Raw genomic sequence first — 16,678 nt, forward strand, 5'->3', positions numbered from 1 at the left:
CGTCTCAAAAAAAATTAAAAAAATTAAAAAAGGAAGAAGAAGGAATATTTTCAAACTCATTCTATGAGGCCAGCATTACTCTGATAACAAAACCAGACAAGGACACCACAAAAAAAGAAAAGTACAAGCCAATTATCACTGGTAAAGAACATAGATGCAAAAATCCTCAACAAAATACTAGCAAACCAAATTCAGTGGTATATTGAAAAGATCATTCACTAAGATCAAGTGGGATTCACTTAAGGGACGAAAGAATGGTTCAACATATATAAATCAATTAACATGATACATCCTGTTAACAGAGTCAAAACCAAAAACCATACAATAGTTCAAGAGATGCTGAAAAAACATTAGATAAAATTCAACATCCCTTTATAATAAAAGCTATGATCAATATGGGTACAGAAAGAGCATACATCAAAATAATAAAGACCATATATGATAAACCTACAACTAACATTATACCGAATGGGAAAAAATTGAAGACCTTTTCTCTATGGATGAGAAGGCAAGGATACCCACTTTTTTCACTTTTATTCAACATAATACTAGAAGTCCTGGCCAGATGAAGTAGGTATGAGAAACAAATAAAGGGTAACCAAATTGGAAAAATTACCCTTGTTCACAGATGACATTATTGTATACTTAGAAAAACCTAAGACTCAACCAAAAAACTGTTAAAAATGATAAATTCAATCAAGCTCAGGATACAAAATCAACATACAAAAATCAGTAGCACAGTCAGGTGCAGTGGCTCACACCTGTAATCTCAGCACTTTGGGAGGCCGAGGCGGGCAGATTATTTAAGGTCAAGAGTTTGAGACCAGCCTGGCCAACACGGCAAAACCCCATCTCTACTAAAAATACAAAAATTAGCCAGGTGTGATGGTGCACTCCTATAGTCCTAGCTACTTGGGAAGCTGAAGTATAAGAATCGGTTGAACCTGGGAAGGGGAGGGAGGTTGCAGTGAGCCAAAATTGAGAAAGCGTACTCCAGCCTGGGTGACAGAGCGAGACCCTGTCTCAAAAATCAGTAGCATTTAAATATGTCGACAGTGAACAATCTGAAAAAAAATCAAGAAATAAATCCCATATATAGTAACTACAAACTACAAAAAATTTAAAATGCCCAAGAATCACTCTAACCAAAGACGTCAAAGAGCCATACAAGGAAAACTATAAAACTCTGATGAAAGAAATTGAAGAGGATTCCCCAAAATGGAAAGATATTCCATGCTTGTGGGTTGAAAGAATATTGTAAAAATGACAGGGTAAATTACTACCCAAAGTAATTTACAGATTTATTGTAATCCCCATCAAAATATCAAGGACATTCTTCACAGAAACAGAAAAAGAAATCCTAAAATTTATATGGCACCACAAAAGACCCCAAATAGCCAAAGCAATTCAGAGCAAAAGGAACAAAGCTGGAGGCATCACACTACCTAACTTCAAAATTTAGTACAAAGTTAGAGTAACCAAAACAGTGTGGTACTGTCATAGAAACAGACACATAGACCGATGGAACAGAGTAGAGGACCCAGATAGCCAACTCATGTTTAACAAGGTGCCAAGAACATACAATGGCAAAAGGATAGTCTGTTCACTAAAGTGTTGGGAAAACTGGGTAACTATGTGCAGAAGAATGTAACTCCTATCTCTCACCACACACAAAAATCAAATCAAAAAGGATTAAAGACTTAAATCTAATACCGGAAACTATGAAACTACTGGAAGAAAACATTAGGGAAATGCCCCAGGGCATTGGTCTGGGCAAAATGCTCATAACTAATTATCAGAGAAGTGCAAATCAATGTGTCCTTAACATAGAGGCTGAAATATATATACATATACATAGAAAAAAGACATGCACATCAAATCCACAATGAGATATCATTTCACCACAGGCCAAATGGCTTGTATCAAAAAGACAGGCAATAACAGGTGCTGGAGAGGATATGGAGAAAGGGGAACCCTCCTACACTGTTGGTGGGAATGTAAATTAGTACTGTCACAATGGAGAAAAGTATGGAGGTGCCTCAAAAAACTAAAAATAGAGGCTGGGTGCAGTGGTTCACACCTGTAATCCCAGCACTTTGGGAGGCCAAGGTGGGCAGATCACCTGAGGTTGGGAGTTCGAGACCAACCTGACCAACATGGAGAAACCTTGTCTCTACTAAAATACAAAAATTAGCTAGGCGTGGTGGCGGGCACCTGTAATCCCAGCTACCTGGGAGGCTGAGGCAGGAGAATCGCTTGAACCTGGGAGGTGGAGGTTGCGGTGAGCCGAGATCATACCATTGTACTCCAGCCTGGGCAACAAAAGCAAAAACTCCGTCTCAAAAAACCAAAAACAACAATAAACTAAAAATATAACTACCATACGATCCAGCAGTTCCACTACTGGGTATATATCCAAATAAAGGAAATCAATATATCAAAGCAGTATCTGAATTCCCATGTTTATTGCAGCACTATTCACAATAGCCAAAATATGGAATCAACTTAAGTGCTCACCAAGGGATGAATGAATAAAGAAAATTTCGTGTGTGTAATGAAAATTACGCACACACACACAATGGGATATTATCAACCATAAAAAAGAATGAAATCCTGTTACTTGCAGCAAAATAGAACTGGAGGGCATTATATTAAGTGAAGGCAAGAACAAACAGACAAATAATGCATGTTTTCACTCATATGTGGAAGCTAAAAAGTGGATATTATTAAGATAGAGAGTAGACTGGGAAGGAAGGTGAAGGAGGAAATGGAGAAAAACATTATGTTTATTACCACTTAACTGTACACACAAACATAGTAAAGATGATATATTTCACTTGTATATTTCACCTCAATTTTTAAAAAGCAGGAGGAAAAAAGGAAAAGCGACAATTTCTATGCTCCTAGGATTAGCATTAATCACCTAAGGAGGAAAATAGGTCAGAGTTCAGAATACCTGGCTACTTTACCTTGCTGGCTGGCAGTCAATTTCTTAGATATGGTGATAATGTAACCTGTTCACTCACCATTCATGCGCCAGATCTTCACTTGACGGTCATCTGCCCCAGATACAATAAGGGGCATGGTGGGGTGGAAGGCAGCCCAATTTACTCCACGATCATGACCCTGTAGAAAGAGTGGTTCTTCTAAAACATCTTTATAGCCATTATTCAAAGCAAATCAATGAATCAAGCCACTCTGCCTTACAGAAAGCTTGAGAATGTGCTCTGCTTTGGGATGGTGACGAAGTCTGTGCCTGGCTTTCTTCCTTTCACCACTGGGTTTATAAAGTAATAAGACTCTCTCAGGCGGCACATAAGCTTTGTTTCTCTGTTGGTTCACTCACAGTTTGATTTCTAGTACCTCAAACAGTACCTGACACTTAAGCACTCTGTAAATATTTGTTGAAGGAATGAATAAATGAGCAGCATATTGTGACTTTCCCCAAAATGACAGCCCATACCCAGCCCCTGGCTGTAAAAATAAGTACCTCTAGTACATGTTTCACCACTGCATCTGTAGTTCCAAACAGATCAACCCCAGTTATTCCTCTCACATCCGATTCCACTGCACCAGGGGACAGGTTTTTTTTCCTTAGACCTTTGAAGGGATAGAGAGTGGGATGAAAGACATAAACATAATGTTATCTAAAACAGCACAGTATCAGAAACACAGAAATTACAGTGAAAGAAGAGAAAAAGAAAGGGAAAAAACTAAAGAGACTCAAGAATTCCTATTTCTAAAAATGTTCAAAATACTTAAGTACATTCACTATCTTCTCTTCTGCTCCCTTAACCCTTAAACAGATCCATTACAGGAATTTCTTTCTAGAGGAGGCCAACCCAAATTTCTGGCACATTTTAACCTCTTCTTCAACAAATCTTACCTCGAGAGGTGTCTGCCTCAGTTAGTGCCCACTTTCTACTCTTCAGTGTTCTTGAAATGTGGCTCCAAATGGTAAACATTCCATTTCTACTCTCAACTTCATATAACTTACAGCAACTTTTTCCCCATCATTTCAGAATTTTTTTTCTTTTTTTTTAAAGACTAGTCAAGTGCAGTAGTAAGAATGGGGAAAGAGTGGAACGAGGAGTTCAATCTGTAACTGATTGTGAATAATCAACTGACATAACTCACTATCTTTGGACTAGCCTCAAAAAATTTGAAAGGAAAGCCATATGAGGCAGATGTAGTGGCTCGCACCTGTAATCCTAGCAGTTTGGGAAGGCAAGGCAGGTGGATTGCTTGAGCCCAGGAGTTTAAGACCAGCCTGAGTAACATGGCAAAACCCTGTCTCTCCAAAAGACACAAAAACTAGCTGGGTGCAGTGATGTATGCCTGTAGTCCCAGCTACTTGGGAGGCTGAGAGATAGGAGGATGGCTTGAGTTCAGGAAGTCGAGGCTGCATGATGGCGCCACTGCACTCCAGCCTGGGTGACACTGGACTCTTATCGCAAAAAAGAAAAGCCACTTGAAGATGCCACAGCTCAGTGTTTCTCAACTTGAAGCCTTTAGACAACTGATGGGGGAAGTTCCAAATGGATTATACCTATTAAGTACAAAACAGCTATTTGATAGAAGATAATGTAAAACCACAAGCCACGTAAAAAAGTGTACTCATGCCTACTACTTGACTTTTGGACAAGGAACAAGATAATTAAAACCGTCATGTCCTTTTAAGTTCCTGTTTAAAAGGCTGATTATAGATTTGAATACTTGGACTTTGCCATTAAAACCTTTGGAGGCTAAGTTCACTGGGAGGAATTCGCTCGTAACTTAAGAACAACGTAAAAAGACACCAGAATAGTAAGAGTCTTATTTGTAGACGACCCACATATATGGCTCAACTACATCCATCTTTAAAACCAGACTATTTGTGTTATAGTCAGAACCAAAATTATGATAACACTACTACTATCTTACATTCGGAAAGTACTTTGTGGTTTTCAAAGCATATGTTACGTGACTGGATTCTGATAACGCTTTGGAATAAGCAAGCAGGTAAAATTCTAACGGTCTGTAGATGAGAAAAAAGAATTGAGACTAAAATCCTATCTTTTCAAGTATTTTAGGGGGAAAGTAAAAGATGAAATTACTTAGCTCTTGTAATTTTTTAAAATAGTTATGTATAATGGAAAATAAAAACTCTCATTGGCTCATGCCTGTAATCCCAACACTTTGGGAGGCCAAGGTGGGTGGATCACCTGAGGTCAGGAGTTCGAGATCAGCCTGGCCAACATGGCAAAACCCTGTTTGTACTAAAAATACAAAAATTAGGCCAGGCACGGTGGCACATGCCTGTAATCCCAACTATTGGAGAAGCTGAGACAGGGGAATTGCTTGAACCCAAGGGGTGGAGGTTGCAGTGAGCCAAGATTGCACCGTTTCACTCCAGCCTGGCAAAAGAGCAAAACTCCGTGTCAAAAAAAAAAAAAAGAAAAGAAAAGAAAACCTAAGTCATTTTAAGCCTAAACTCTGTCATCTGTAGGAAAATATAAAAATTTAGGTTTAATTGTATTTATATTCATTGTCTTAAAATTATATCTCTTCTGTTACAGTGGCATCTACATGTTGACACTGAAGAAGCAAGAGCTTAGAAGGCCACAACAATTTTAATTATTTTGTCCTCTGTCCAAGATGAGCATTTAGCCAATAGGTAGAGGGAAATCAAGCTGATGCTTTACAATATACTCTCCCAAAGGTTCATAAATACTTTATCGCTGGGATGCCTCCTTTCACTTATTTCACTTGTCCCTTTAATAAGCTCCGTCAACTTTTTCTAATGAGTCTGGTATATGAAACAGATTCAAAGGAAAATACAAAGATAGACAGCTGTGAGGAACTTCACCTCCAATAAGCTTCAACAAACACATCAAAAGGAAAGCTGCATGACAGAATGGAAGGCTTTGTTGTATTTGCGTGTAATGATCCAGGAAAAGGGGAAGGGCAAAAACAGACAGATGAATGGTGACAGGCAGTGAAAAGATACTTAGAGAAGAAATATTTCAGCCTTCAACAAGCCACTCACTAGGACTGAATGACAGATGGAAAATTTCTACAGCAGCTACCCAAATCCAGAGGGAAGAGAGGACACTCTTAGAATGGACCAGTTTGATGCACACCTCCCAGTGCGGACCAGGGAAAGCAGTAAAAAGAGACGGATGATAACAGGATTTGGCAGCAGATTAATACTTTTTTAGTAGCCATTTCAAAGACTGAGCTTGAATTACATGGGCTTGACATGCAAAGGTATAAGCATATTAAAATAATTTAACTGTCAGTTTACTTGGAAGCTCAAGCTAAGAAAGTAACCTTTTATATGTAGGCTTGTTAATATATTCCCTTTTAAACAAATAGTTTTTGCCAGGCCAAGACAAAAGATTCAGGTTTAGCTAAGCCCCATAGGGCTCAATCCTCATGGGAGAGGTATAAAGAAATTGGTTTTCCTTTAAAAATCTCTATTCTCTGTATTCTCTTATTGCTTATCTAACTCAGAGAGCGTCCCTTTCAAAAAAAGATAGTAAAAAAAAAAAATTAGAACTAGTCCTCTAAATTCGGGGGTATTCATACTCTTATTCAGAATTAACTTCTCCGTTTTGGAAATATTAGCACTGTCTTTAACAAATCAGAAGGCGAATTCCTCTTCCTGTTTTCATACTTATTTGAACCCAACAGTAAAAAGGAACTCTGCTGAAAAGAATATGCTGATTTCTAGAGAAGGAAAGTATAAAAGTCTCTAACCCAAAAACTTCTCGTACTTTGTTAAATACCAAAGCATCTCCTTCCACTCTGGTTAAGGGGTTACTGGAAGTCAAGAGTTGTGGGTAAAGAAAACACTTAGAAATGGTAAAGAGAGCATTAACATTAGTACAGCAAGTTAGCACAAAATTCTCACTATCACATAAATAAAGTACAGCAATTGCAAGGTTATTATATAGTAATCCATGCACTTTACACATTCAAGAGCAAGTATAAACCCCATGGGGTCACACTCTCTCCCTCTCTTCTCTGATCTAGGGCCCTTAATTTTGATGTAAAAATGTTGTCTGTCTGCAAAAGACAAAGTATTTCGTGCTTTGGGCATTTCATGATCACCAAGAATCCAACCGTCTGATCGCCCCCAAACTGCTTAGCTAGACCGCAGGGAACATGCTGAGCTGGCATCAGGTGGCATGAACATTACTCTTAGGGTACAGTCCTTCTCAACCCGGTGTTCTGGAAAAGAATTAAGTCTTAATGTCTGAAAGCGTCAGTTTAGGTATGTAACAAATTCTCTATGATCTAGAATAGCATTAGCTGTATACCATTCTTAGAGGAACTATGAAAACAGTCACTGAAAGTACTTTCTATAGTGCTTAATTCTCTCACAGAATCCAGGTTGACAAAGGCTATCCTAAATAATTGCTGGCTGGAGGCAGTGGCTCATGCTTGTAATCCCAGCACTTTGTGAGACGGAGGCAGCCGGATCACTTGAGGTCAGGAGTTTGAGACTAGCCTGGCCAACATGGTGAAACCCTGTCTTTATTAAAAACAAAAAAAATTAGCTGGGTGTGGTGGCATGTGCTTGTAGTCCAGCTATTTGGGAGGCTGAGGCAGGAAAATTGTTTGAACCCAGGAAGTAGAGGTTGCAGTGAGCCGAGATCATACCACTGCACTCCAGTCTGGGTGAGACTGAGATTCTGTCTCAAAAAAAAAAATTGCCCCTGATCAGCTGGAACAGCATGAATTGGGATCCAACCTCATCAGGCTCCTATATCCTGAGACAGAGAGATTGCTTTGAATGTGTGCACAGTGAAAAACCATGGAAAGCCATAGTGAGGTTACTGGGAGAGCAGATGCAAAGCTCCCTGGTACTGGCAGTGAGGAGAGGACACAGGTTCATAGTGCCTGTGTCTAGCTCCTCCTGTTGGCATGGCTGGTCACAACTGAGTGTACTTCAAAAAACCTTGTCAGTCTGATGAAAAACTGCAATGGCAAAGCCCTACGGAAAGAGAGTAAAACTGCCCTATCTCAAGTAGGTCTTGTTTATACTACTCCCTTTCATTCTAAACCTTTGAAAACCACAAAGACAGCACGATCTAGAGGTTCAACTCTACAACTGTCCCCATTTCCCCTTGTTTCTATGCTACATTAACCTAAACAACTGCTACTGCAACATTTCAAATGCCATATCCCAGAATCCCTATTTTCAGGTTGCTGTTCATTAGTGGTCTACAAGAACAAGTGCCAGTATTGCCCCAGCCCCCATGCCACAGTGGAGTTGGGAACAGTTATCACCTCAGCTATACAATGCAGAGGATGACTCCTTTATTACAAAGAACCAGACAAAGATCTATGAGGGGGCCTTCCTTTTGTACAATAATACATGTTTTGTAGTCCAGTCACTGACATTTCAGAGAACTCAAATCTCCAAGAATTTCTAAGGAAATGAACAGAAAGAAACAACAGTCTGGGCATGGTGGCTTGTGCCTGTAGTCTCAGCACTTTTCGAGGCAGAGGTAGGCAGATCACCTGAGGTCAGAAGTTCAAGATCAGCCTGGCCAACATGGCGAAACCCTGTCTCTAAAAAAAATACAAAAATTAGCTGGGCATGGTGGCACACGCCTGTAATCCCTACTACACGAGAGGCAGAGGTATGAGAGTCACTTGAACCCAGAAGGCAGAGGTTGTAGTATGCTGAGATCGTGCCACTGCACTCCAGCCCAGGTGACAGAATGAGACTGTCTCAAGAAAAGTCAGAGAACTTTTCTGATTCTCTAATTGGTCAGAGAACTACAGCATTTAGTGTCTGATTTCCCTATTCCAACACAAAGCGCTTCCACCAGTGTCACAGGTACAGTCTATTTTCTGCATTTAAATTCTCTAGCCAGCACTTTCTTAGATCTCCTCTACATAAGACTAAACATTTAAATCCTTGTCTCAAAATCAAGATATGTAAACTGTAAAAGGAGGAATTATCTCAACTATCCATAACCTACAAATTATTTAATTATTTAATTTCTAGTCCTAAATCTGTCTATTAAAAGGTATTCTGGGCCGGGCAGTGGTTCACGCCTGTAATCCCAGCACTTTGGGAAGCCAAGGTGGGTGAATCACTTGAGGTCAGGAGTTTGAGACCAGCCTGGCCAACATGGTGAAACCCTGTCTCTACTGAAAATATAAAAATCAGCTGTGTGTGGTGGTGCACACCTGTAATCCTAGTTACTTAGGAGGCTGAGGCACAAGAATCGCTTGAACCTGGGAGGGAGAGGTTATAATGAGCCAAGATCGTGCCACTGCACTTTAGCCTGGGCGACAGAATGAGACTCCATCTCAAAAAAAAAAAAAAGGTATTCTGTACATAAAAATCACCAACTCCTAGAACCCAACCATGCTCCCTGCACTAGAAGAAATCTAGTAGAGAGATTTTACTGTTTTTAAATAAAGCCACAGGGTCCAAGAGTCCTGTTTCCCTGAATTAATCTATTATCAAAATTTCTTTTTGTCATAGATGTATTTTTTTCTTATTGTCGTGGAAAGCCTAATTCTTAATCAAATGTCCCAACAGTATATCAATTTTAACCAGAAGCTGATCTAACTAGAAAGTTAAAATTTCTTCAAATAAAATGATTTTTCTAGAGTTACCTCTTTTCTTAGAGAAGACTTCCAATATGAAGAACCATCAAAGCAGATTCAACACCCTCAGAAACAAAGATGCTATTATAAAACAGAATATTCTAAATTTTCCAGTCCTAAGCCAACTCTCCTCACTGTTTCAAGCAATTGCAGTTTTGCACCAGACATGACTAGGTAGTCCCCTGAACTTGGGCAGCTCACCAGAAATATCCCAAACGCGCACAGTCTGGTCCAGGCTAGCTGATACAACCAAGTCTTCTGAGGGATGGAACTGAGCACACATTACATAATGGTTGTGCCCTGTTAACACACTGCAAGAAAAAAAAAAAGACAATACCAAATTAGAGGTGGAAGTCAACAGACTCCTAAAATACCTTTCTCCATATTCAATAAATGCTTATCCAATTATACTTTTATGGAGACAAATGTAGGTCATCCTCCCAATTCTGAACTAATAATAATAATAAGCCCAGTCAGCTATTTTAACAATAGTTCTCTTCTTGCCTCTAATGCTTTGGTATTTAAATATTACTAATTTCAGGAGAATTGAGATTGCATAGTTCTCCTCTCAAAAAGATTTTAAAATATCAAAACAAATGGAATCTCAGTAATCCATACAGTAAATTATCTGTGAGTTTTTAGTAGGGTATCCCTCTAAAACGCCATCACTTTATTTATTCATTTTATTTTTTGAGATGGAGTTTCGCTCTGTTGCCCAGGCTAGAGTACAGTGATGCGATCTCAGTTCACAGCAACCTCCACCTCCCAGGTTTAAGCGATTCTCCAGCCTCAGCCTCCCTAGTAGCTGGGACTACAGGCGCGCACCACCGCGTCCGGCTAATTTTTGTATTTTTAGTAGAGACGGGGTTTCACTATTTTGGCCAGGCTGGTCTCAAACTCCTGACCTCAGGTGATTTGTCTGCCTCAGCCTCCCAAAGTGCTGGGATTACAGGCGTGAGCCACCATGCCGGGCCAAGGCCATCACTTTAAATGGTCTCTACTTCTTCATGGAAAGTTCTATGTAAAGCTCCAGCCCCAAACACAAGACAAAGGTTTAGATATGACTCAGGTTTTATGGGAAAATTACTGAAAACCAGCTAAAACTTTGTGTTCTAAAAGGCTATATAATTTCTCTTCCTGGTAAGAAATTATTGGAAGATCCAGATTCATATATGGGATTGTCTCTACATTTATTATTTTGCGCTTAAAAGCATCTTACAAATACAATAAGTAATTAATCAGCAGATACAGCCCATTTGGGAAGGGAGACGATTGTTCTAGGAGAAGCTGATTATGAAAAACTAGGAAAAATGAAGACTCTCTTTGAGCCCTCTGCCTCCTGCTTTACCAAACACAGGTTCTAGATTGCCAGTTCCACACTCGGATGGTCTGATCATCTGAGGCACTCAGAATCCAGGGATATTCCTGAAAGATATTCCAGACAAATGCTTTAAACATTAAACAAATTTATTCTATCAGGCTCTTGTAATCATTTTTCTCTCAAGAATTCTATTGCTTAATGGCTCAGCTACATTAGCCAAGGGGCTGCTGCTTTTGCTATCAGGTTAGCTGTCTCCTTTTCTCTACTACTCTAACAGCTTTTCTCAGCTTTGGCACTTTCACCTGTAAGACTTAAGAATGGAAGCCAGTCAGAGGCACAATAGATTCTCAGAGGCAGATAGTGAAATATACATTTACATTTACTTCTGTATATGTGTGTATTTATATTTATATATAGTTAATAATGTAAATTAAGATCCTGTGAAAGGCTCTTCTATCTTTAACTCTAGGATGGGAATATTATTTTATTGTCTGACTTCTTTCTGTTCAGTTTCAAAAAATTCCCAAGTCTCAGCAACCAAGGCAGAAAGCAACATGTAAAGACAATTTAGCCTTTTTGGAGTCTATAAGTTGTTGAGAAAAGGAAGTATTTCTTACCTACACTTCCTTCTTATTACACTTGCTAAGCTTTGTGTTAAACACTGAAATAGATGGTATCTCTACCTTCAGTATTTAGCACAAAGCTTAGTACGTACAAGGCACACACATATTTATTGAGCTGGTAAAATAAAAAAAAAAATAAGGTTTTTCATAACTTTCCAGGTAGACGGCAACTTGTTCTAGGGCAAGGTCTTCAGAAAGTCCTTTAGGCAATGACAAATAATTCCTGCTTAACAGACTATCTTATTGAGTGGTTATCATTCTCAAATGTTTAAGTTGTAATTTCCTAATTCTCATTCTCTCCTATCCTAAAATTTTTTAATTAAAAAAATATATACTCAACCAGTAAATTATAGTTTATTTTATCATATTCTTTCTTACTTAATTCAAGAGACTTAATTTATTGGCAATCAAAGAATAGTGCAACTTAATGCTAATAGCACAAAATTATAGGGAGATCCTGCCAGGTTGCGACTGGACTCAGAGGTTGAGGGTCTGTAATCTGTATCTCACTATCTAAATTTATTATAATACCTGGCAGGTCAAAGAACGTAGTAAGTCTGGCTAAGGGAACAGCCTGCACCAGCCCCAAAAATCGTAGAATAGAGGGGCATGAGTGTTAATACTTTGAAACGTTTGTTAGCGCATCAAAATGGCATCTTAGTTTGAACTTCTTCCAAACACACCTACCACTTACTAATAATATCCTACATGAGATTAGCCTGCAAACTTTCGTTTTCTGGTACAGCAAACCTGAAATCAAATCCCTACTTTTCCTTACACAGAAACAATGACTTCCCATAGAATCTACTGCATCTAATTAAATTCAATATAATCTCAACTGCTTCCTTTTGCAGAAAGAAACAAAGCAGAGGCCAGGTGTGGTGGCTCACACCTGTAATCCCAGCACTTTGGGAGACTTAGGCGGGTGGATTACAAGGTCAGGAGTTCAAGACCAGCCTGGCCAAGATGGTGAAACCTGCCTCTACAAAAACTACAAAAATTAGCCAGGCGTGGTGGCAGACACCTATAAACCCAGCTACTTGGGAGGCTGAGGTAGAATCGCCTGAACCTGGGCAGCAAAGGTTGCAGTGAGCTGAGATTGTGCCACTGCATGCCAGCCTGGGCAACAGAGTGAGACTCCATCTCAAAGAAAAAGAAACAAAGCAGAAAGGTCAATACTACACAGATCCTAGAAGAGCCACTCCAAAAACATAACTCTGTTATCAAAACATGGGTTCTCAAGGATCAAATAAAGATTACTATGGGGAAATTAAGAATACTCCAAAACTAGCACCACTGTGGCTACTTACATGATGAAAAAATGTGGTGCGAATATAATCTAAGTGCCCAAGCAATGTGAAAAGACAGCGCCGAAGCTTGTAATTCCAAACCTGCAAAGATAGAAATCAAACTAAGAAACAGATATATAAAGTTACTGAGCCTCTGAAAGGCTCAGATTTTTCTGAGCCTTTCAGAGGCTTAATACCGTTACAGAAATATAAATATGGGTTTATATATATATTTGTATTTTGGCATTTCTAAATAGGTAGGAACCTTGGTAGGAAGCCTTGTTTAAGATTTGAGGGAAAAAGAACAAGAATGAAAATACAAGTCAGATAAACAACGTGGGGTTGGGGTAGGATTAGGGAAAAGCTAAAGATAATATTGAAAAGTTTTTCTTTATTTGGAAGAAACCATCCGTATTTAGTAACAGAAGATATTTATCCAGGGTTTGATTTGAAACTCTTTTTTCTACTGCCTAATTGTGCTCTCGGCTTCAATACAGACTCCTTAAGTGCTTTACCCATCACTTTTAAAAAGTAGGGCAGGCTGGTCATGATGGCTCATGCCTATAATCCCAGCACTTTCGGAGGCTGAGGTGGGTGGATCACAGGGTCAGGAGTTCAAGACCAGCCTGACGAACATAGTGAAACCCCGTATCTACTAAAAATAAAAAAAATTAGCCGGGTATGGTGGCGTGTGTCTGTAGTTCCAGTTACTCAGGAGGCTGAGGCAGGAGAATTTGCTTGAACCCAGGAGGTGGAGGTTGCAACGAGCCGAGATAGTGCCATTGCACTCAAGCTTGGGCAACAGAGTGAGACTTCAACTCAAAAAAAAAAAAAAAAAAAAACAAAATTAGCCAGGCATGATCCCAGCTACTTGGGAAGCTGAGGCAGCAGGATCACTTGAACCTGGGAGGCAGAGGTTGCAGTGAGCTGGGATCACACCACTGCACTCCAGCTTGGGCAACAGAGCAAGACTCAGTGCCCCCGCCAGCACCCCCAAAAAAGTAGGACAGATAGATACCACGACTCTAAGGGAAATAATAATAGTAGGGCATCAGCATCTTAGACTCCTAACTTGACAGCAAATGATGCCCATACATTTGTGGTCTGTACTTACCTGTCAAGCAAACAGACTTTAACTTACTACATGGAAAAGACTACATTGCTCAGTAAGGCTGAGCTAAGCAGAGAGACAATATCATATTCAGATGTGAAGCTGAGTCAACTACCAAAGTGCTAGGCATCAATGGACACAACTGAAGACAAGAAAACCAGGATCATAAATATAAAATAGCTTATCTTCCTCATTCAGAAAATCCCCTAGAAAGTACAAAAATAAGAAACCAGATACATTTTTAATTTTAATTTTTTAAAATTTCTTTTTAATATTTGTTTATAGTCAATCTGGGCCAGCTTGTTACTATTCTAATTTTTAACTTTTCTTTAGTAAATCATAAAAATATTATTTCCTATAACAAATTCAGAAAATCCAAAAGTATGACCTTTCAAACAAGAATGCTGAGTATAACCTTACCACCCCACACAGGGCCTGATACGAGGTAAGTTCTCAGTAAGCATCATGCATGGAAACGAGAACATGGAAAGCCAAATTCTTCCCATACCTTACCTCTATTCAATCAGCTACATATAAATATACATGTACACAGTGGAGTTTCACACAAAAATTAGATCATATCATAACACTATTCTTTAACTGACTTCTTTCCCCTTATGGAGTTCAGTGTTTTAAACTTTGATATTTCTGGCTTCAAAATGTCTTCACTCCTTTAATGGCCTATGTCAAACTCCAAAACTGTAAATCCTTAAAGACTTATAGGGGTTTTAGACCAATACTCTGACCATTTGCTGGGCTCCCTGTCTTACCCTTTGTAAATGAGGATTATATTAATGCTACATTTATCTGGATATAGCAAGCAATATGATGGTCCAGAGATTATTACTTTTCTAGATAATCCCCCCTTTTATGAAAAAATGTTCAAGTTTATTAGTCATCAGAGAAAAGTAAATTAAAACCACCAAATGGTAGCACTACACACCTACCAGCTAATAAAGAAGTCCTTTATTTTAGTAACAGCTTTATTGAAATACAGCTCAAATACCATACAATTTACTCATCTAAAGTATAAAATTCAATAGATTTTTCTATATTCACAGTCGTGCAATCATCAATTTTTAGAACATTTTTATTCACTCCCTTAAGAAACTCATACCCATTTCCTCCAACCCTAGACAATCACTAATCTACTTCTGTCTCTATAGATTTGCCTATTCTGGACATTTCATAAGTGGAAGATAATTTCTTTTCCAAAATGTTAGTTATTTTGGGAAAAATTTTTTTTAAATAACACCCCATTTTTCCTTTTTAAACAGATTACAAGAAACCCAAGTTAACTGCTCTTGATACTCAATGTTCATCACTATAAATAACAAATACGAAAATATTATAACGAGGTGATATCCTTATGGGCTTTTGAGATCTATCGGGTGGTTTGAGTTTTGACTGCCTCAGAATGCAGTGCCTAAAAACTAGAAAACAGAAAGAAATGTCTTTCCTATAATTCTAATAGCTCCTTTCTCTGCAGGCAGCTGTCACACTCTTCACTCCTGTCACCTAAGTTCTGCAGTATAATCACAGTATATAACTTCTTGAAGTAGCTTATGAAAAAGACTTTATGAAGTAAATTTCACTGGTTTGGTTTGATACATAGACTTAATGAAAACAGCTAAAGGAAGTAAATAGAGGAAATTTCGATTTATTTTTACAGGTTGCTAGTCTCTAGCTCTAACTTTTGCCATTATCACAGTCAGTCGTCTTCAAAGAATTGCCTATATTCTGTCTGCTTTCACACTAATGCCTTCCACATTAAGCAATTCAAAGGTTATTTCTCAGTCTTGATCTTATTCTAAATGCTTTCTCCTTCCCAAAATTCTCTTCTTCTTTGACATCCAAAAGGCTTCTTCTCCCTCTTGGTTCATCTCCAACCCCTCGAATCACTGTTTCTAACACTAATTCTACTTCCTCTCTCTCTTAAATGATGGTTTGTCTCCTTATTCAACCTACTCCTTGAGCAGTATCTTCTACCGCTTCTCCTTTGGCTCCTCCCTTCATCATGCCAACTCCCAAATACATTTCTAGCACAGACACCTCAACTACACTGTCCCCTAGGTCCCTCAAACTCATCAGAGACAAGATGGAATTCATTACCCATTTTCCTCCATTCCAGAAAATTATCTCCTCCTGATTTTCCTTCCCTAGTTAATGATATCCCTTTACCCAGTGACCTAAACTAGAAGCTTGAAAGTCATCTCATTTATTTCTCCTTATTGGCCCTCCAACATCATCCAACAGACTTACTGATTCGTTTCCTTAAATTCTCACATCCATCTCCTTCTCTCCATTTCAAATGCTACTACCTAAGCCCAGGTTTCCTAACTGGTATCTTTCCCTCCAGTCTTGCCCAAATCATCCTATCTTTTCTTTAACTACCACCAAGTAATCGTTTTAAAAACATATACATCTGATATCACTCCTGTATTTAAGTTCCTTCAATGATTCCTTCTTATCTGCATGATAACATCTAAACTCCTGAGCACTGCAAACAGGTGCTCCACGATCTGGCCGCTCTCATCTTCTGGCCCTCCTCGCACCATTTCTCCAGGTTTTCTCCATACAAAACTAGTAAGAGTTGCCCTGTATCTAGCTGTGCCATGCCTTTTGTCTTTGCACCTGGACTGTTCTTCCCTATTTCACTTTGAATATCTCTATTCTATCACTCACCAAACTATACATGCTATTACTTGGATATATGTTT

At 38.8% G+C, this 16,678-nt stretch overlaps 1 protein-coding gene across 2 annotated transcripts in view; it reads right to left on the reverse strand.

Annotated features, from left to right (window-relative positions):
* COPA (COPI coat complex subunit alpha) overlaps nt 1–16,678 on the reverse strand; it is a 51,526-nt gene that overhangs the window by 31,231 nt on the left and 3,617 nt on the right. For both annotated transcript variants that reach the window (XM_021667358.2, XM_021667357.2), the window contains exons 4-8: nt 12,870–12,950; nt 10,964–11,040; nt 9,817–9,926; nt 3,491–3,600; nt 3,027–3,126 (exon numbers count right to left, since the gene is read on the reverse strand). In XM_021667358.2, coding sequence (XP_021523033.1) covers nt 3,027–3,126; nt 3,491–3,600; nt 9,817–9,926; nt 10,964–11,040; nt 12,870–12,950 — 478 coding nt within the window. The remainder of the gene's footprint in view (nt 1–3,026; nt 3,127–3,490; nt 3,601–9,816; nt 9,927–10,963; nt 11,041–12,869; nt 12,951–16,678) is intronic.

Source organism: Aotus nancymaae, unplaced genomic scaffold (genome assembly GCF_030222135.1).
Source record: "Aotus nancymaae isolate 86718 unplaced genomic scaffold, 86718_ANA_hifiasm-v0.15.2.pri h1tg000108l, whole genome shotgun sequence".
NCBI lineage: Eukaryota > Metazoa > Chordata > Mammalia > Primates > Aotidae > Aotus > Aotus nancymaae.